This window comes from Paralichthys olivaceus, chromosome 5, assembly GCF_024713975.1.
Source record: "Paralichthys olivaceus isolate ysfri-2021 chromosome 5, ASM2471397v2, whole genome shotgun sequence".
Lineage (NCBI taxonomy): Eukaryota > Metazoa > Chordata > Actinopteri > Pleuronectiformes > Paralichthyidae > Paralichthys > Paralichthys olivaceus.
The window spans coordinates 16,774,727-16,796,076 of NC_091097.1; the positions used below are offsets into that span (position 1 = coordinate 16,774,727).

Sequence of the window (21,350 nt, forward strand, 5' to 3'; positions counted from 1 at the left end):
TACACTAATGATAGAAAAAGTAAAGAACACTGTAGAGATTTACCTTTTAATATTTTAAATGTTTTAGTGTATTTAATCTTTATGTATAGGGTGTTATTTATCCAATCATTTATATTTATGATAATAATGTTATGCAGAGCTGATGTCTGTGTCTCTAAACCTAATCTACTTTTACTCTAAAGCAGTAAGAAATGTTTTCCATCACATATGGGATTATTATCATTTCTATTATCATTATTAGTATTATTGTGCTAGTGTTCTTCTGCAGCATTTACGGCCGCACTTGAACGCATCATCAGGAGAAGAAGCGGAGCAGTCAGTCTTCCTCTCCTCCTCCTCCTCCTCCTCCTCTTCCTCCAGGCTGTGCAGCTCATCCTCTCACTGATGAGACACAGACTCACTTGTCTCCTCCTGCAGCTGCAGGTCTCTGTGTTTTGTCTCCGTCCGCTGGTTCGATCTCTCAGCTGCAGGTTTGCCACAGACCCGCAGACAGAGGCAGGTGCTTCTGGAGTCATTTGTCTGAAAGGGTTACAGAGAGGGAGGGGGGAAGGAAGCTGCAGGCACTTCCGGTCGAGTGAATGAGCAGATCACATCCCCGGTGAAGAAGAAGGAGGAGAGGAGGAGGAGGAGGAAGAAGAAGTTGAGCTGTATCGATGCTTCGTGCAGGCAGGATGGAGGAGTTTGTGACGGAGGAAGAGGAGCCGTGGTACGACCAGAGGGACCTGGAGCAAGGTGAGGCATCACCCAGCATCCCTCCTGAGGGGGGGGGCAAAGATATATACACATTTTGATGTAAATGGCTTCATGCATTGAGGGGGAGGCTGGTTGGAAAGAAAGGAGGGAGGAGGTTACCTCCATTTGTAAAACAAAAACAATCCCTGCACCATGATGAGTGTACACACGTCTCTGCCTGCCTCTGTGTGTGTGTGTGTGTGTGTGTGAGAGAGTGTGAGAGAGTGTGAGAGAGTGTGAGTGTGAGAGAGAGTGGAGCTTCCTGCACTTCAGCTCCTCTCCTGCCAATTATTTTGATCTCGTCAGTGTTTCTCAGAATAGCCCTGCTGTGTCTCTGTCTGCCTGAGTGGATGTTTGCTTCATCTCCTTCCTCCTAGAGCCACAGATACATTTCTCCTTCTCTCTTATTTCCTCCAACACTTTCTACTCACTCTGGTGTGTAGAGGAGACATAGGAGGATGTGACTGCACCCATCATCATCATCATCATCATCATAGCTGTGACATTTAGTGCACAAACCAGAGGTCAAAACAATCAAGTCCATTGTGGGAGGAAAAATGCAGAACATCTTGTAGATGTGGAAGTTTTTGAACAAAGAAAACACTGAACAGTGGAGCAGCCACAGCCTTCGACTTCACTTCTTTGTCTGAAATATTTGACTGCAGCACAGTGGACAGTGATTTTGTGATTATTTATTTTTCATCTTTCAATCAATCAATCAAATTTGAACTGTCTCGTAGGGCATCACAAGGTGCAACAGTCTCTGCCCTTAACCCTCAGCAAGAGTGAGGGAAAACCGGTTCAAAAACCCTTTTTAACAGGGATAAAAAAACAGTAGAAACCTCAGAGAGTCACATGTGATGGAGCCGTCTCCCAATCTAACATTCATGAGAATAGACTGTCTAACATAAATGCAGAGGTAATAATGGTAGTATATATATGCGCAGGCGTATTGTAATGATAATCCACGATCAGCTGTCGCCATGATCCACAAGTGTTTGCATTCATTGTTGCACCGAATGCACTGCCTTGTTTTTACAGGAAGTGAAATGTAATGATCGACCCTGTGTGTGTGTGTGTGTCTGTGTGTCTGTGTGTCTGTCTGTCTGTGTGTCTGTCTGTGTGTGTCTGTCTCCTCCTGCAGCATCACCTGATCACCTGCTGACCCAGAGAACGAAAGCAGCTTTTTGTGTCTCATTGTCATTCATTGTCAGATGAGTGACGGGCAGGTGGATATTGCTGCGTGTGTCGCCGTGCAGTCACTGATTCATTAATCCGCTGGTTGATCTGATTAGGGAGCCCCACACGAGACCTCCTTAGCAGGGATCAAAGATTCCAGGCTTTGGGGGTGAGATCGGAGGCAGAGTAAAACAAACGCCACTGTAACACTTTTGCCCCACAAATGCAGCTGTTATGTAACCCCCCCCCCCCCCCCACCTCGCTCAGCTATGTGGTGACCCCTGTGTTCATTATAATCTGGCAAAACATATGAAGTGCGTCTGGACAGATGGCGCGGCCGCGGTGATGTCATGGATGTGCTGCGGCCTCATTTGAGGGCCTGTGACTGAACGTGAGATTCAAGCATGACAGAGATGCACGTGCAGAGAGCAGAAGAAAAGAAGCTTCAGGCTAAAGCATCAAATGATACGATGCATGTTTGATCCTGCACGTGATCCCTTATGGCTGGAATTTAAGTAAATGTGTATACACTCATCGATAGGTGCTCATGATCTGTTGACTGTGCGTATGACGGCCCTTTGTGTTCTCAGGAGTCCGGTGAGTGATGTTTCCTCCTCTCATCCGTGTGCATCCTTCAGAAATTACATAACTGCGACATCGGCACGTGCCGGCCCTCAGGAGCAGGAACATTAGTGTGACTGAGTAAGACCTTTCGAGTGAAGGCTCGCTGTGCTCTCCCCTCACACGCTCTCTCACTCAGCTCATTATCACTCGACCGTCCAGGCCCGTGTTCGGTTATCAGCTCTGCATTGTTGAGACGGGAAATTACAGCCTGTCCTCGCTGTCCTCTGCAGCAGCAGCGATGACAATAGTCGTTACAGCGGGAAACACAAAAGTATCAGAGCAGCGAGTTCAACCCACCAGGATTGAGGAAGGTCACCGCACCACCCGTCCCACAATAGTTCATTACATGGCACATTGATTCATAGGAAATGCTCAGATCTGCTGCAGAGGCCTGGACAGTTCTTTCTATAACCCCAGTGAACTATAGCTAAACATGGACTGCAGCGGAATCTTCTTAGCTCACTTTTTTGTTGGAAAGTAAAACATGAGATTTGGAGGCCGTCAGAAATAGAAGTGAGGCGTCAGCAGCCTGGAACTAAAGGTTGTATGCAGCACATCTGATAGAGGTGAAGATACTGCTTTCTATTTCTATTCTTTTCTATTTCTATCAATGAGGCCACCTCAGGGTGCTCCCAGGAGGCCATGACAGAGTGGGGAGTCTCAGGAGGTGACGTGTCCTCTGACTATTTTAAGATTCAAGTGAATAAGTTTGCAATAAAGGTTTTTAAATGTGCATTTAAAGTTGGAAACATATTCACCTGCACTTTCCCACGACTGATGAACCAAACCACATGTCTGACCCATTTTTTAATATCAAGCACATGAAGAATGCTTTAAGCTTCATCCGTGCAGAATCTGTACCGCTCATCCTTTGCTGTGGCGGCAGCTGCTGGAGCTAATCCGGGGTGACATTGGGTGAATGTGGGGAAAGCGGGGCACACCCTGGACAGGTCATCAGCCAATCACAAGGCCGAAAACATTGTTTTATGTTATCAGATAAAACGGATGGATTCCTGCTCCATTCAGACATTCAGGTCGTGATATTTCACAAAATGCACCATTAGATATCTAGTCCATCTTGCTTTATGATGCGTGTGTGTGCGTGTTCCTGGCAGTGCTCACGCCCGACGCCGTGGTGATAGAATCACTGCATTTATGTCCAGTAATGGATGTCAATGACTTTGTGTTTCTTCACATCCTGCACTCCAGACCCAGCAGGGTTCTCCTCTTCCTCCTCATCCTCCTCCTCCTCGGTCCAGTGAGGGTTTATTCACCACAGGAGATGAATAATTTATGTTTCAAGCTGTGTTGTAAAATATCAGCAGCTGTGGTATTGTCTCTGCTCAGGCCCCTGGTGTGCAGATGGCAACAGGTTTGTGTCGATGTGATCCACACAGACTCAACAGGAGGAAAGTATTGTAGCCGGTCTAATCATTTTATTACGACCTGGTGTTTTCAAGGCCTGTAGCTCTGTTGCAGTTTTGTCACTTTCATCAAGGACGTTGTTTGTTTGTAAGCAAGATTACATTTCCAGGAAAAGTGGAAGGATGTTGTTCGGGTCAGGAGGCAGATCCAGGAATAATTTTTCACTATCTTTAACAAAAAAAAAAAAATATTTTATGGAACTCGATTGAAAAACAAATATGGCATGTTAAGAGGACTCATATCGATGAGTGTATGAAATTTGGTGCAGCTCTATTGAATTTAAGGAGACCTTGGGCCTTGGCGGTGGTGTACGAGTGTCATTCAAATTGTAAAAAGCTTTTAGAATATAAACTTTCTAATTAAAGATGAGTTCTTTTAAAAACATATTCTCACACTCTGGCTCTCAGGAGATCATCTTGAGAGAGAACCAGGCCAAAAGATCAGGATTTCAGAAACTAGGGCCTGATTCAAAGAAAGGATTTTCTCCAATTCACTAAATTGATCCAGATCCAGAAGGGTTTTGCCTCTCAAAGCCCAAATGTTTTCTGGTGGAATAAAGAACTCATAAGAACATTGAGCAGTGACCTCCTGCCCCCCACACTCTCACCCAGTGACCGTGTCATCTTCTGCTGTTTTATGTCTCCTCTCAGATCTGCACTTGGCAGCAGAGCTCGGCAAGACTCTCCTGGAACGCAACAAGGAGCTGGAGGACTCCCTCCAACAGATGTACATCAACAATGAGGAGCAAGTGCAAGAGATAGAGGTACGCTCGTCTCACACTTGGTGCAATGTGACGGATTTCATGCACATCCTACACAAGAAATATCTGGCATGAACTGGCTTGTCTTCATTTTTGTCTTAAGCTTGTTATCGAAAAAATGTGGCGCGTTAGAGGAAAAAGAAAGAAAATGAAGCCCAGAAGGTTTTTATTTCTGTGAATGCTGAATGATATGTAAAGAAACAAGAGATAGATTTAATTATATTTACACTGATCAGTGGTTCCTGACCTTTTCTGTCTCCACACCAACAAACTAGATATTATTTAACTGTTATCTGTATAAAAGTAAATGTATGTAGATATATTTCATATGTTTTCCTCTCAGTACTTGGCCAAGCAGCTGGAAATGTTGCGGGAGATGAACGAGCAGCACGCGAAGGTGTACGAGCAGCTGGACGTGACTGCCAGAGAGCTGGAGATCACCAACGAGAAGCTGGTGCTGGAGAGCAAGGCCTCGCAGCAGAAAATCGACAGGTGAGCCACAGCTGCTGTTAGCGTCATTGTCATCACACAAATCTTTAAAGAGACGATTTAAAGCCAAAGAGGAATTAACCTGATGGACGATAGTCAAGAAGACGAAGTGCAATTTCTTTATTGTTCCACGGTTTTGCATATTTCATAAAAACTGTGTCTTCACAGTCCACTCCAGCAGCCATTAAGCTTTTCTAACTATAAGCAGGGATTGAAGTTCTTTACAGATCTCAGTACTGGACTAAAGGCTAAAGATAGTTTTCAGTTCTCACTCACATTCTTTGTTCTGTAACACTGACTCATTGTCGCCCTGGGAGAACGGTATGTCGAGAAAAGAGAGAATTAAGTCATTTCATCGATGGCGTAACAAGCACAAGGACAAACATTTGTGTGTGTGTGTGTGTGTGTGTGTGTGCGCACAGGATGACGGGCACCGTGGAGACCTTGCAGGGTCAGGTGGACAGTCTGACAGCTCGGGTGGAGGAGCTGCGGACTCTGGAGGAGCTGAGGGTCCACAGAGAGAAGAAGGAACGACGCAAGACGGTGCACTCCTTCCCCTGCCTCAAAGAGCTGTGCACCGCACCAAGGTGACTGTTTACTCGAGTTTACTTTCCAGTGGACAGAAAACGTCACACATCCACACCTGAAAGATGTTTTTAGTGATTTATTTTTGATTTCATATTTATATAAATATGTAGCTGCTCTCAGACAGGATGAGCATGTTTTTGTACTTTTATGGCTGCAGCAGATTTGAAGAGCCCAAGACCAACTTCACTTTGAGGGAGAATAAAGTTGATCTTGATCTTGAAACCTGCTGGATTGATTTAACAGATTCAGAGCTCTACAAAGCCAAAAACACACTAAATACTATTAGACCAAAATGGGACTTTTCTTATCTTACTGTATTGATTATTTTACCATTAAATGCTCAATTTCGGGGGGAAGAAACCAACATTGAAATTTTATCTAACTGCTCAAACAGATAAAGCAAATTCACCCACTTTTCTCTGATTGAAATATCAATTTTGAAGCTCCAACATTTTGGATCACATGAATATAACAGCAGTTTTTATTGCATTTTCTTGTGTGTTTTAGAACATTTTAATGCTTTTATTGTTTAATAATGAGCATAAAAAATGATACAATTTAAATGTACAACTTGTATCTGTTACACCCTTTGTCACAACTTCACTCTGTGTAGTTTTAGCTCTCTGCTGCAGACATCAGTGTGATCTCATGGCCAATTACTGGTTTCATTATCCCAGGGTGGAGCACTGGGTTGTTGTAAAGTTTGAAATCCAGCTGCAGCTTTGTGATGCGACTCTTTTCATTTTCTCAGGTATGAGGATGGCTTCCTGTTGGCCAACCCGGGCAGCGTAGACCTGGCTGAGAGGCAGCCGGCGGATGAGGAGAACGAGCGCCTGAGGGACATAGTCTCGTCACTGCGCTCAGCCATGTCTACGGAGCGGTCCAAGAGGGAGGGCGTGGAGCGGGAGTGCACCACCGTGCTGCAGGAGTTTGAACGGCTGGAACAGCGTCTCTTAGGAGCAGAGGGCTGCCAACTGAGGGTCCGGGAGCTCGAGGCTGAGCTCCAGGAAATGCAGCAGCTGAGGAAGTCCAGGATGTGTCTGATGGGGGGCATGGAAGATGGACTTGAGACGCTGCTCAGCAACGGTCCTGAGACAGACACCCCAGAAGTGTGCACGGGGCTGGAGGAGGGCGGCGAAGGAGGCTCTGGAGAGGCGGGAGGCACGGGGCAGCAGGGAGGCCCAGTGAGGAAAAGTTGCAGCGACACAGCCCTGAACGCAATCTCAGCTCGAGATGCTTCGGGCAGACGCCAGGGCAGCTACGCCATGCATGCCAACGGCGTGCGCAAACGAGGCATGTCCATCCTGAGGGAGGTGGACGAGCAGTACCACGCCCTGCTGGAGAAGTATGAGGAGCTGCTGGGGAAGTGCCGGCGCCACGAGGAGAGCCTGTGCCATGCTGGGGTGCAGACCTCGCGGCCCGTCTCCAGGGACCCCTCCATGAAGGAGTACAGCATGATCTCTGCAGGGCCCTCCACATCTGGGGCTGTCGCTGCGCCTCCAACGCCCCCGCAAACCCCCTCCACCCCAGAGGCCCTGGAGGGGATCAGCAGGCAGGTGGAGCAGGTGGACAAACGGCTCAGCCAGAACACGCCAGAGTACAAGGCGCTGTTCAAGGAGATCTTCTCCCGCCTGCAGAAGACCAAGAGCGACATGCGCTCCAGCAAGAGCAGAAAGACTCACAAATGAGCTGGAGACGATTCCGCCGGCCACATGGACTGAGAACACTGGTTTATTTTACCTCACTATTTTGAGGGCTTCTTGTCTAACGTTTGCCTGTGACCTTGAGGGTGGATGATGAATATTACAGTTGACAGGCGAAGCCTCCAGTTGTTCTCTGGGAGCGAAGCTTGGCTGATTAACCTGAAGCTGCCAAATTTTACAAATCACTACACGGATGAAAAGATTGTGTCAATGAGGATGAAATGCCTTTTTCTCTGAGCGACTTCAGATAATCAGAACGAAAGGTCTTTCTTCTGTTTAAGGACAATCTAGTATGTGATGTATTATTTGTAACTGAGATGTACTGATGCAGAAATGATTTAACTATTGCCATTTATTATTTATGGAATATAATGACGCCAAATAATTTAAAAAAACTGGGGGAAAAATGCCTTTGGCTTTGATATTACTTACAATATTTGAAGCATGCTTCTGTCTAATAAACACTAAGTGCTAGATTGGTCTTTAAAAGCAGGTAAAAGTAAAGATGTGATGTTAAAAGTGTCTGTGTGTACGTGCTGAGTGGTTTGTTGTGGGTGGAGATGCCTCTGCAGGATTTTTACAGCCTGCACGGGACCAATGATCAGTTTGATTCAGGGATTTGTTTGATCACTTTATAAAATGACAAACTAATCAGTTTTACACGATGGCTATTTAAATATGTAATCATTTACATACAGTCATTGCTTCTACACTGGTGTTGCGTCATCAGAGTTGTCGTCTGTTGAAATAATTTCTGTTAATTAAAAAAAAAAAAATGCATCAAGCAAGTTACGTTTTTTTTTTTTTTTTTTCATCAAGTGCTCAGGAAGACGACTGAAATTGAGTAAAACAGCGGGACACACACACACACACTCACGTAGTCCCAGTCTGAACACTTTAATTTGAACACAGGAGATCAGTCAACTGATGGTAATACAAGCAGCGCCCACACAGTCAGACCCAACCCACAGAGAAGAGCATCAATCCATGACCCATGAGCTGAATGAGGCTGCGGAAACAGACACCACTCACATACTCATGAAGTGTATAATGAAAAGAGAGGAAACCTATCTGCAACCACAGGTGTCTGGTTGTGGACAGACGTCTCTGACCTTGGTTCAGAAGTCGATTACAGACGACATTTCACCTCACTGATGTTGAGCACGTGTCGAGTGCCGCCAGGTCAGCAGGAGCAGCGTGTGGTCGTAAAAGACTGGAGGCGCAACGAGCGTTGGTGTTTGAACTAGAGAAGGTGAGCAGTTTAACAGTTACTGCGATGGATCCGGGAGGGACTAAGGTAATGCCGCAGGAACACCAACAACATGGTCTCAGATACTACAGAGGAGACCGGCTGGTACAAAGCCTTTAATACGACCTAAATGAGCTAATGTGACTGATATAAAGGTTTGTCAATGATCAAAGTTTATAAATTGAGCTGAGATCTATCTAAATGTGATGGCTTTTACAAATCATCAAACTGGAAATAAAGGCATTAACAAGTTTCCCTGCCCATATCTTATTATCAGTACAGTATCGTTAAAAACAGGCTCACATGATGCTCACATGATAATCTGAAGGCAAATGGCTCAACTAGGTTTTCTATTTCTTCCTGGGGATTCTTGTTAAGGCCACACTGCTGCTAACATGACTGCCAACATACCCTGATCATGTGGGGAACAGACGACCTAAAGCAAAAGGGTACAGGTAAACTCTCCCCCGTTCCCCCAGCAGAGACTTTGCAAAATGTAAAACCATTTGAAAGAGGCCTAAATTCTAAATACGTTTCCAAGACCCTGGTACGAATAATCTGCTCAAAGGCTTTAGGACTGCATCCAAGAGTCGAGTCCAGCAAACATTGCTCAGTGAGTGTACAGTGGCCACGTACATACAGCATTTCTGCTCCCTGTAATATGCTTTCAAAGGCAGATCACGGTAATAGTAGAAAATAATCTGAAAAACAGATAAGAAAGAAAAATGGAGAAGACAAGGAAGCAGGGATGAGCAAAGAAATCAGAGAATTCATATTTTTTCCAAGAGTGGGTAACAATTATTTTTTTTTAAACTTATTTTTCTTTTATAAAGAAAACATAACTGCAAAATCTGGATTGTTTGCTTTCTCCATTTCGAAAGATTTAGTACTTAACAGAAAGGGTGGCTGCAAACCAATGAAGAATTACACTGGGAGGAATGATGAAGTGATTGGAATTTAGAAAAGAGAAATTTAACTTTGGGGGGGTGGGGCAGGTGTTAATGGACGGAGAGAGCAAAAGCTTGAATCAACAAATAATCCAGGCGGAAGAAAACAGGATGACGGCAAAAGAAAGAAAGGGAGGTAAAGCAGAGGAAGACGGTGATGGAGGATGGGGAATCAGTCTTTCCACTCTTTCTTGATAGTGAGGCTCCAATCCCAGGAGAGATGGTCGTGTTTGTCATCGTCAGTGAACTTGGACTTGATGTCGTAGGTGCCGCGGGCCAGCATCCCCTTGGGCGACTCTTCCATGGTGGTGAGGAACTCGTATTCCTCATCTGGTCTGGGCCCGTAGCTGCCGACCATGTAATCTGACTTGTCAACTATGTATTAGAGAGGGAGGGAAAAGTGGAAGATGTTACTTGAAGGCACAACATGCACGTCCTCAATTCAAGATTTTACAATAGAATTTATTGCCTCATAAATTCCTAATTACTGAGAGGAACTTTATCAAATGCAGAGAAGAAGAAGACAAACTGGCAACAAGAGCAGACGTCTGTGTTGATGTTCTGTAAACAACTCTAGCAGCAGAAATGACACGTCATCTCCTGCCTCCTGCACACCACATCTAACCTGAATGTTAAATCTGACCCAGACGATCTCCTGCTGCGTTCTTGGGTCCAGACATTTCCGGACTAGAATCCAGGGGATATCACTACATACGACAATAAAACGCTAACTTGAAACCTTAATTCATTTGATGATGGTTATTACTGAGCTTCAGAGGTTCTGTAGTCTTCATGCTAAGCTAAGCAAACTGGCTGCAGCCTCTTATTAGGTGTGGAGACACAAGGGTGGTGTCAATCTTTTTGTCCCAGTCTCCTTTAAGTGAGAAGAAACTGCTCTTAAATAGCCAAAGAAATAAATCCCTCAAAGAAACTGCAGAGACTAAATGAAAAAACCTTCACAGCTTTACCTTTAATTGCTTTCCTGTATGACTGCTGAGTGTACTTCAGGCCTGACACGATCTCCTTGTTGACCTGCAAAAAAAGCAACATGCGTCATTCTCTAGAGCAGTTTCCCCCGACAAAGACTCATCAGTGACATCTGCACACTTCCAACAGTCCGAGACAATAAACAGAGACGCAGCCCGGTCTCACTCACCTTGAAGTTGATCTTTATTCTGTATTCGACTCCCTCCTTCAGTACAAACGGGTTCTTCCGGAAGTTGTCCAAGTTTCCTGTTAGAGAAAAGCAACAAAGCAGAGAGAGTGAGAGAGAGAAGTCAATGATACTGACCACCAGGTGGCAACAAGGCCTCAAGTGAGCCCAGCACTCCTGTTCTGTTGTAGTTCAATGAGACCACATTGGGAGGGCAGCAGAGCCACCAGGAAACAGCTCAGCAGTTGTACCCATTTACACAGAAAACAGGGATGATGACTAATTGAACACAAATGACAGAGCAGGATACACGTTTCAATTCCTCCACTGAGTCTGTTGTAAGGAACGACTGCTTTAAATGACTCTACTCACCCTGTAGATCGAGGACCAGAGGGTTTGGTGCCGTTTCACAAACCAGAGTCATTCGCGTCACCTGGATGTTGGGGGTATTGGGATCTAAGACGGTGACAAAGGTCAGAGAAAAAAGGAATTATGACCCAAAGAGTATCAGTTTATAGGAAGTTATAGAAATGTTATAAAGGAAATGTTACATGTGGTGTGTAAATCTGCTTCTATGCTTAATCATTCAAGTTCAATATTTTTCCACCAACCTAAAAATGTTAGTGGATTATGTTTGTAAAATGATCACATTTATAATATATTTTGAGTAGAAAAACAATAATATGAATATTCAAACTGTGATGGGTTTACAAAATGTTAATATTGTAAAAATGTTCATTTTTACTCATGTTTTTGGTTCAATCATCACGAAAAGTCTTTAACCTCTTAACGTACATGTAATATTAGCGTTACGGATATTCAATACAAGACATGAAAATTGCATTTGAAAAGAAATAAATGAGTATAGGGACTTAGGGTCGCCCACTAACCAGAGGGTTTGATCCCTGGCTCCTGCAGGAAAGCTCTATGAAAGGTTGATATTTTTTATTTTCATACTAGACAAATGCATCTGTTATCTCTTTAACAAATGTGAAAAAACAAGTAAGTTCAGTTTCACTTCAGTTTTTTAATAATCGTGTGTGTGTGTGTGTAACTCAACTGTTCTCAAGTCAAATAACTGAGGATTGATTCTCTGCAGTATTGGTAGAGTGAACACACCCAACTGTGGTTTTTATAGCACATGACTGTACTGTTGAATTAGATCTAAACATCTGTGGTTACTTAATGGCTTTACAGTTGTTCTAGAAGATTATTAGAGTTATTCAACAGCGACCACTAACCTGCAACCACAGCGGTTTTACCCAGCAGTGCCTCCTTGTACTTGCGCAGGCTCTCGTCATCTTTGTCCAGCTCCTGGATCTCCTGTAAGCTCTTCTGGGCGGGAGGTTTGTAGTTGGCCGCGCTGTCGGCCTCTTCGTTGGCGGCTGCAATCGCTGCCAGCTGCTCTTCTGTAGGCTCCTGCTCTGCCATGGTGCTAAAACCACACAGAGAACAGTGACAGCAGAGCGGAGTGGTTAGAGGACAAGAGAATAAAGCGGTAAAGACTGTCAGAGGTTTCCACACCACTTCCCTTTACACGCTTTAATGAAATGTGACCAACATGTGGAGCAAGGCAGTGCTGGGTTATTAGACATGCAGCTGCTGGATATTTATTACGGATTAGTTATCCAGAGGAAAACCTCAGTGGACTTTGACTGAGGGCTCTGGCAACGTAAAGCAGCAGATCCTGTAATAATAACATGCAGAAGTTTTATTCGTATTTTTTGTAGAATGAAGCTCAAATTGATTTACATAAAACAAAACAACAGAGGACTAAAAACAGAACTAATTGAGACGATAAGAGGTTTAAAAATATTAAAATAAAAGGAAAATACATTATTAATTAAATGGAAGATAAGAATATAAAAACACTGAAAAATGTATTCTTCAGTTTACTTTGCAGTTCATGTGCAAAAAACTTGAGTGTTTACTGAAACAAACACTTCACAAGAATCTGGGTGGGGATTATCAAGGGTAACTTTCATTATTTCTGGCATCAGACAAGCCAGTGTTACTGTGTTTTTGTCCCTTGAGCGCCTCAGAGTGCGCTCACACTTATTCATACATGTGAGCACACAAACGGACACACTAGCAGAGACGAGGGCCAGGAAACACGGCTGCGAGGCCTGAGCAGGAACTCACAGCAGAGGTCTCCATTATCTTAGCTCCGATCTAAACTTGTCTCTCTGCTAACTGACAGCTGAGGAACAGCGGTGCTAATGCAGCCATCCATACCCAGCTGCACGGTCACACCAGTCACTACTCATTAGACGCAAGCTTGTTGATTCTGAGCAGGAAACAGCCATTAGGCAGATCGTCCTCATTTTCTAACATAGAACAACTTTGAGTACGCCACTAAACTCAATTGTTGCTCATAAAATGCAGCGAGAAATGGAGTTATCTGTTAACGTCTGGTGCACAGATGCCAGGAAAATTCTATAGAAGGCTGATCTACACCTGCCAAAGCCAGGAGGCAGCTGGATGATGATGTTATGCTCATAACACTCTGTTCTCTTCATCCCTGCAATCCTCAGGGATTGAAAACACACAAATTAGTCAAATGGTGTTTGAGCTGACGTCAGCAGTTGAATTGACCTAAATACAAAGTGTGTATATATATATATATATATATAACATCAGTGTTGATAGTTTTGATGCACCGCTCTAGTAGAGACATATATGTGTTTATTTGTGACAGTGGAAAAACACGACATCTACAGAGCAGCTCCGCCCTCAAACCTCTCAACCTAAATGTTTGACATTTGTGTGTTGACAGAACTCGACTTCCTGTTTTCGAATAAATTCCACCAAGCCTGAACTTTTTCTGTCAAACTGTAGAAGAGGAATGAAAATAACGGTAGTGTGACTGTAACCGTAACAAATCTGTGCACAGGAAAAACGGCCCTAATAGTAAACAAGGAAGATTGTAACACAAACTGCTTCTCCGGTAAATTATACTTGTTCTACAGATAACACAAATACTTTTTCTTTTTTTTTTTTTAAATTCTATTGGTCATTTAGTTTACTGTTGCAAATCATTATTATGAGTTTGTCATGAAGTAAAAAAAAAAATCGGGAAAAATCAACAACCATCAGACGACAGTTCCAACTAATGACTCTTTCTAAAGCAGGTTTTACCTGCTCGACACAACAACACTGACACGGTCACACTATTTACAGTGTGGAGAATACACACTAAATCATGCAACTGCAAACAGAATCAACAGAGAACTGGTTTGTGACCCCGTCTGTGTTGAGCCCTCCTCCCTGCTCCATTGTGTCCACCATATACAGCTGGGTATGAGCCAAACAGGAACTAAACACGCAGCAGCATTTTTCCAAATGGGGCCTCTGTGCTCCCATAAAAGCACTAAATTCCTTTTCTGCCAATAGTTTGGCTTTGGCTGGTTGAGTGTTTCTGGTCGAAGGGAACGAGTGAGAGGCTCCTTGTTGCAGAGAAACAGGAAAACAGGACCAGATAACACAGTAATGGCGTCACATCATTTGTGAAATATCAAGGAACAGGTTGTTTTTCTCACTTCCTCTTGTACAAGCCCTCGACCGCTGTGAGGTGCAGCGTTGCACCCTCACAGAGGAGGAAGCTGCAGGGTCAAAGAAGACTGATGTGTTTCTCTGCTGTGGCTTAGGCAGAAAAACACACCGTCTTCAACTGCACTCAAAGTATAAGAAGGACCTGAGAGCGTCTACGTATCTCACGTCAATGCCAGAGTATGAAAAATGTGAATTTTTGTTTACTTTTATCAGATTTAGCAGATCGACACAGTATTAATTGCCGGCTGTTCAGGTAATCAGTTAATCGTTTTGGGTCTGATGCCCTGAAACACTGAATGACACAGTCTTGGGCTCCGGGAAGTTGAATCTTGAACCTTGAATCTACCACTGTGTTTGAAAGTTAATATTAAATCAAATATTCAAAGTCACCTGATCGAGTCCCGGTGCCACAGTGTTTAAACAGCATTAAATATATGAGTACTTCCTGCAACTGACAGAGTTACACAGACTATATTCTATCATGTTGTATTATGGTACTTTTTAACAGTATAATATATATTCACAGTCTTTTACTGTCAACAAACGTTTCATTTCCCCACATAAGCACCAAATTAAGAGGAAACTGTTCAGAAACATGTTTTGCAACATCTGCAGCTCTCCACATCATTCAGAGAAAGTATGAAAGAGTTAATCCAGCAAATTAAAGAAGGAACATTCCAAATTTAAATGGATTCGTTTTAACAATACTGACATTACGGCACTAATGATGATAGACATTCTTTCTAGATAACTCTGCTCAAACAACGTGGGCTGTGGACAACTGGCTGCACACTGAGCTGGAAGGAAAAAGCCCCCCATCATTGGTCAGCTCCGGCGTCTGCTAGGAGACAACACACAGGTCATGAGATCACGCTAACGGTCACCGGATGCGCTGCTGAGTCTCACCACCTGCACCGTCCTGCGTGCAGCACTCACAATCTGCTCGCTTAACAGGACAGAACGGCAAAGTTTTACAAACACCAGGTGTGCCATCAACTGAGGATTCAGATTAGACCTCGTTTCTTAGCAACACCACTGAGCGGTGAGATTATCGAAGGTGGGATTACAGCTAATGAGGCATTCAGGGACATGAGAGGAGAGTGTTTGGAGGTGCCACCAGTGACATATTAAGAGGATTCTCTTGACAGGAGTCATTAGTGTCACTGAGATGGTACCGAAGATAATTGGTCAGCGAGCTCAGAGAGGACGGAGGGATTCCTGTGGGATGATACAGGCTTTATGAAGTGGAGTGTGGGGGTGAGAGTGTGTTTTTTAAAAATCTGCATCAGTGTACATCGCTGACACTGTGACAGGATGTTAGATACTGATTTAATGATAATGTATTTTCCTCTTCTCCTGGGCTGCATTTCTCACAAATTTAACAGATGCAACACTTTGACTTTGATAGACTTTTGAAGCTAAGTGAAATAAAATACTAAAGAGAAGACAAAGACAGATATGGCTGTGCACCTCTCAGCTGATTCACATGGTCTTAAGGGATAGTGTTTGATAAGAAACCCTGACATCACATGTAGTCTTTACCAAGCACAAGATAAAGACAATACTTTTACATGCTGCATTATGCTCAATGGAATCCTAGGAGTTATAGTCAGGTCATTTCTATTGTTTGTTTTCTTCCAATTTAACTTAAGACCTTCAGATCTTCCTATGTGACTAGAATGTGATGTCATCTAATGGGCTGTGTCTGGTGCCATTGATCAAAACAGTAGATGCTACAGGTCAACATTTGTATATGGAGCAACACGAGGAACACTAACGCACAACAGCGCGATGAAGAGTAACGCAAGAGCAACAACTAGCTTCTTCTACGAGAATTGTATTATTACACACAAACTGTCAAAGAAACACAGTCAAAATGTTTTTCTGCAGAAGACAGAAAAACATTGACTCTAACAGCTGCTGCCACATTTCACAGTAGTCACTGTTTAGTTTAGTAGGAACAAAGCATACATGCACCTCAAAGACAACAGCAGGACATACAGTAAATGCTGCTTCACCACAAGTGAGGTGACATTCAGCTCTTTGCTTCACATCTCTATTGAACCTCACAGATCTCTGGCTACTTTGATTGCTGGTCTCACTCGTCTCTATCGTTCTCATTATTCTTTCATAAAAGCTCATCCAATGTAGGTGCAACACTTGTCTTTTCTCCGCAAAGAATCGTTTCAGTTCAGCCACAGATCTTATACCGCTGGTCCTGGTGAAGTCCCATCAGCACTGTGTCAGAGCAGATAAAGCTTTCGACTCACTACTATGTTTGAACCCCATTGTGATATATGTCTGACCTTTAGTTCAACATTTCTCATCCGGTCATTTGAAAAGTATGGGATGCGTATTAGCTGCTGGTGTCAAACCCTGATGAGCATTAGCGGCCACTTAATAGACTTTTTCACTTTAATGTTAGTGTTGATTTAGGTTTTACTGACTTCTCTTAGATGATAACAGCAGATATTGGAGCTGCGACACCAACACATACAGAATAATCACACCTGTATATTGTGTTCCTGGATACAGCTCAGCCTTGAGATCTGATTCAGTGACAAACCACATGGTTTTACCTCAAGCAAGACAGCATAGCATGTTAGGCTGCTACCAGGTTTCTTTTGTCTGTGAAGACATTACTGCAAACTTCCTCTCTCAGGCATGAGCTTCATGATTCACATCCTGTAGAGGACTAAATCAAATGCTGTGGAGCTGAGGTACTTCATCTCATTTTCTTAACACGCTGCCCGTGAGGGTAACGCAAGCTAATTGTTTTTGTAAAGACGTAAACGGACTCTGGCCCCGATAAATGCTGGTTTCTACCAAGTTGAGGATATGGTGCAACACACACAAAGTTTTGAGGAAGTGTTGCACCAAGAGTCGATGGGCAGAGCTGATGCAATACAGAGGAACCCAACTTCAACAGACAGAGAAGAGGATGAGCGACCACTAAATTGAGATTAAAATTAGAGAAAGAAAATGCAAGCAAACTTCTTACGAGCTTGTGATAACTGATAGAGCCAAAAGAGGTTTTAAACGCCAAGTAAAGATTAAGAAAATAATTCATCAGTGCAGAAGACTACGCTGATCACAAAGAAAATGAGAGAGAAAAAGAAACAAAGCATGCCTGTATCCCAGGAAGAACCAGAACAAATAGGAAGTTTTAAAAATAGCTGGTGAGAAATCCTTGCGTACGGCAGCAGGAAGCCATGAGTGAATGGACGGCCAAGGTGGCAGCTGAAAGGTCAGAGCTTATTCCCCGGCACTATGGGGGTTTCAGAGACGTGCCCAGATCCCTTCTGCATCCCTGGGCAACAGCCTTGTTGTAGGTGGCAGACGCTACACAACGCAGGATTACAGCTGTATAATGGTTTTCCTCAAGAATAGCAACAGCCGGCTATGATGTTACAAGAGTGTTTGACTAAAGTACAGTTTAAAAAGCTAAATTCAGGGGTAAGAACACTATATTCAGATATTTTCAAGCACCGAAGGTCAATACTCTGAAAAGGCTGCAGTTGAGGTGGAGGACAGCGATGTTCTGGCTGTGGCGGACCACACAATGTGACATTTAAGAAAGACTAATCGTTACTAGTTCCCGCTGGTCTGTGTGTGGAAGTGCTGGCTCGCATCCCAATCCCTGCACCTACTCCCCTGTGAGCTGCGAGTTAAAACAGAAGAGGCCACTGTCATAACTCGCCGTGCTCGACTTAAAAAACGCAACTCAAAATCCCTCTGCATCTACACAATTTCATTTTCATCCAAATGTTTAAGTACAAGCTAACTTGTGCAGCATCGGCTGGTTCAGGTATGTGGCTCTGAAACGCGAACACTTTTCACAGTGAGCTGCTGGAACATGTGTGACGCCCTGAGCCATGAATTTGACCTGCTTAAAGGGACAGTTCACCAAAAAATGAAAATGGAGGCGTAATCCAAGTGTTCACAAGCCCCGACATTCATATTTGATTAGAAACGGGGTCATTTACACCATGTTTTTAGACTAAATGTTCTGTGATCCACGCGCAAACACACTTCCAGACAACATCAGACGACATTCAGGCTAAAAACACGATGTAAATTATGGGCTTCCGGACATTTGCATGACAACACAGGAGCAGTATGGAGGCATTTTTTTTTTCTGTTGGTTTTTTTTGTGTTTGAAGGAGTGCTCACCATTTACTTACACTGCAGCACTTTACCCCTGAAACTAGACTCAAACACTTCACCCACCCCTCCATCCGCATGGTGGTGAGGAGATAATGGGTGAATTTTATTTTTTGGTGAACTGTTCCATTAACATATATGAAACTGTAATTGGGATTACACTTTTATGATTCCTGTTGGTTTTATCATGTAAAGTAATTTGTAAACGTTTTTTTGGAAAGGTGCTATATAAATAAAGATGATTATTATTCAAAACCAAACCAGGGAAACATTGCACTGCAAAACGAGACATCCGGCCCCTGCTGCAGGGCTGCCACCTCAGGTTGAGATAAAGAAAACTCCATTAAGATTCCTTCAGACCAGTTATCGGTCGCACAGGAAGAAAAAGGGAGTCACAGTTTGATGCCTTGCAGCCATTGAGCCATGCACACAGCTGAGGTGACTCACTAGTGATCTCTGAATCCTAAAGAGAATAAGCCAACATGGGGGCTTTTTTTTTTTTTTTTTGGTGAGAGGCATCAGTGCCAATTCAAATGAATCGACATGAGATCCAGGAAGTGGCAGAAAATGTTCCTCTTGCACCTCAAGTCAGTCGAGTCTCTCACACACAGATAAAAGTGAATAAAGCTCCTGTGTGATTAAACTTTTGATTTTAAAAGTCAGTGCATTAACTCATCGTTTCTGTTCATTTAAACAAAGTGGATGCATCGGCAGACATGACTGTTACCTAACGAGCAGCAATGTCAGACTCGACACCCGGAAATGAACAACTAGTGATTGCTCCTACACTTCTCACTGCCGCGGGGCAACTTTAAAAATAACTCGGCAAAAAAAAAAGTAGTTTGAGATCATAAACAAGAAGAAGAAGACGATGATCAAATGTAAGAACAGCCACAAACTACAGAGAAGATGAACTCTGATCAACAGAACAGGGGTTTCCTAAAGTCACGTTCATGGCTGTGAGTTTTAGCCAACAAGTGCTAAAAAGCGAGCTAACTTTGGCACAGAAGCTCGGGGGTGTGAGATAGCTGGTTAAGATGAGTTATGAGAGAGTTTAACGCGTGTTTCGAGGACTTACCGTTTCACTGCGGCTGGGATGAGACTCTCCTGCTAACGGTGGCGGGAGGAAATGAAGCCGCGCAGGAAAATCTGAGACTTCTGCCGCGAACTGAGCGCCGCATCCGCTCCACCGCCTTCAAAATAAAAGCTGATGTTTACGTGGCTCCTCTCGAATGTGCCGATGTTTACATTTTTATTCAGAAAACATTTTTGAATGCTTGAATTTAAGAGTATTTCTATCGCTGTTATTACTTCAATTAGAACAGTTAAATCAATGTCCAAACATAACCCAGTTTAAAATAAAGTACAAAATGTTCGAAATAAATAAAGAATGAATGATGAATAGAATATGTTAGTACTGTTTCCACCACCTTTCACATTTCATTCAGGATATGTTTTTATACTTGATACTGGGGGTCACTGTGGTGTATCTAGTGCACACGTAACATTGTGTGATTCTTTTCTTTCAAATATTTCCATTTCAATGTTACTTTATACCTTTACTCCACTGCCTCTATGAAGGACATTTTTCTATTTTTACTTCATATATCATCCATCCATTAATGGTCGTTTGTAACTTAATTGCTTGAATAGTGTTCCTTCAATATTCAGTTTTAAGTTTTAACACACATTGTAACTTTTTCAAAAGGTGCAGCATAAAAGTGTATTGCTATTATCATTATGGATCATCCAATACGATTTATTCATTGTATTTACGTACTTTTTCTATTTATTTATTTACCAATTATATTTTGCATGGAGAAGTTTCACCTTCACATTGTTTGCATAGTATTGTATATTTTAATACTTTTATATCAACAAGTAAACTGATTATTTTTCCTGCATTAAGAATAATTTCTCACAGGGCTTCACTGGCTGATGTTATATTGTCAGTTGGTCCAGTCATGTTTTACAATGTGAACTGAATTCATCTTAATGTTGAAGTCCTCACCGGAAACTGGCTGTTAACAATTGCAGCCTTATTGTCTGTGAGCACACTTCCGGGAGAATGCGCCTGAGACACGCATGGACATGTAGATCAGCTCAGACACCAACATACCAACAAAAAGCTGCCCCCAGAGGTTTCACACACTTTAAACTCTTTCAACTCCCACTCAGTTTGATTCATTCACTGACATAGTGATTTGTGACAAGTCCGGGTGCAGGACTGGATTCTATAGGCGTGGCAGGCAGGTACAGAGGTTTGTTCTCTACAAAAACCTCCATCAGACTTCATTATAGACCATATATGGTTAACAGACTGCAGGAAATGGCTTCTGCAGCGCAGGACGACATCTGGAGGTGTCACGGTGCATTAAAGCAGAGAAGATCTCGGCATGTGACACGAATCAAGTTGCAGTGGGCTTTCTGATTTTTGTGTCATGGCTCACTGCAGCTGGTAAAAACACAAGTTGTTAAATAGAATGACCTGATTTGGACCATATGAATCCCATTAGTAGCTTAAAATGTAAGTGATTAGATAGTTTTAAAAATGCTACATGACTAAATTGTTTTAGTTCCATGAGCACAACTTTCTAACCAGAAGCTAATTAAAGGCCCCTTTTTACCAACGTGTATAACCTTATTGCAATACATATACACATGAGCGTGCTGGCTCACTGTTTCAAGATGTATGAGACAGTATGTAGAAAAATCCCCTCATCCAAGTTCTCCTAGTCATTTAAGTAAAGTTGAGGTTTTCTTTGGTGACATTTGGACTCATTGA

General features: G+C 43.1%; 2 protein-coding genes across 2 annotated transcripts; one reads left to right on the forward strand and one right to left on the reverse strand.

Annotated features, from left to right (window-relative positions):
* The first annotated feature begins 518 nt into the window (after positions 1–518).
* Positions 519–8,312, forward strand: cdr2l (cerebellar degeneration-related protein 2-like). Its single transcript, XM_020102982.2, has 5 exons — positions 519–732; positions 4,611–4,723; positions 5,064–5,212; positions 5,632–5,796; positions 6,549–8,312. Exons 1-5 carry the CDS (start codon positions 654–656, stop codon positions 7,483–7,485), a joined length of 1,443 nt encoding a protein of 480 aa, XP_019958541.1. The 5' UTR covers positions 519–653; the 3' UTR covers positions 7,486–8,312.
* A 69-nt stretch (positions 8,313–8,381) lies between these two features.
* arhgdia (Rho GDP dissociation inhibitor (GDI) alpha) lies at positions 8,382–19,784 on the reverse strand. Its single transcript, XM_020103018.2, has 6 exons — positions 19,644–19,784; positions 12,091–12,284; positions 11,222–11,305; positions 10,853–10,929; positions 10,665–10,728; positions 8,382–10,071 (listed from the first exon to the last, which is right to left on the reverse strand). The coding sequence occupies exons 2-6, from the start codon at positions 12,278–12,280 to the stop codon at positions 9,869–9,871; spliced, it is 618 nt and encodes a 205-aa protein (XP_019958577.1). The 5' UTR covers positions 12,281–12,284; positions 19,644–19,784; the 3' UTR covers positions 8,382–9,868.
* Between the last annotated feature and the right edge of the window lie 1,566 nt (positions 19,785–21,350).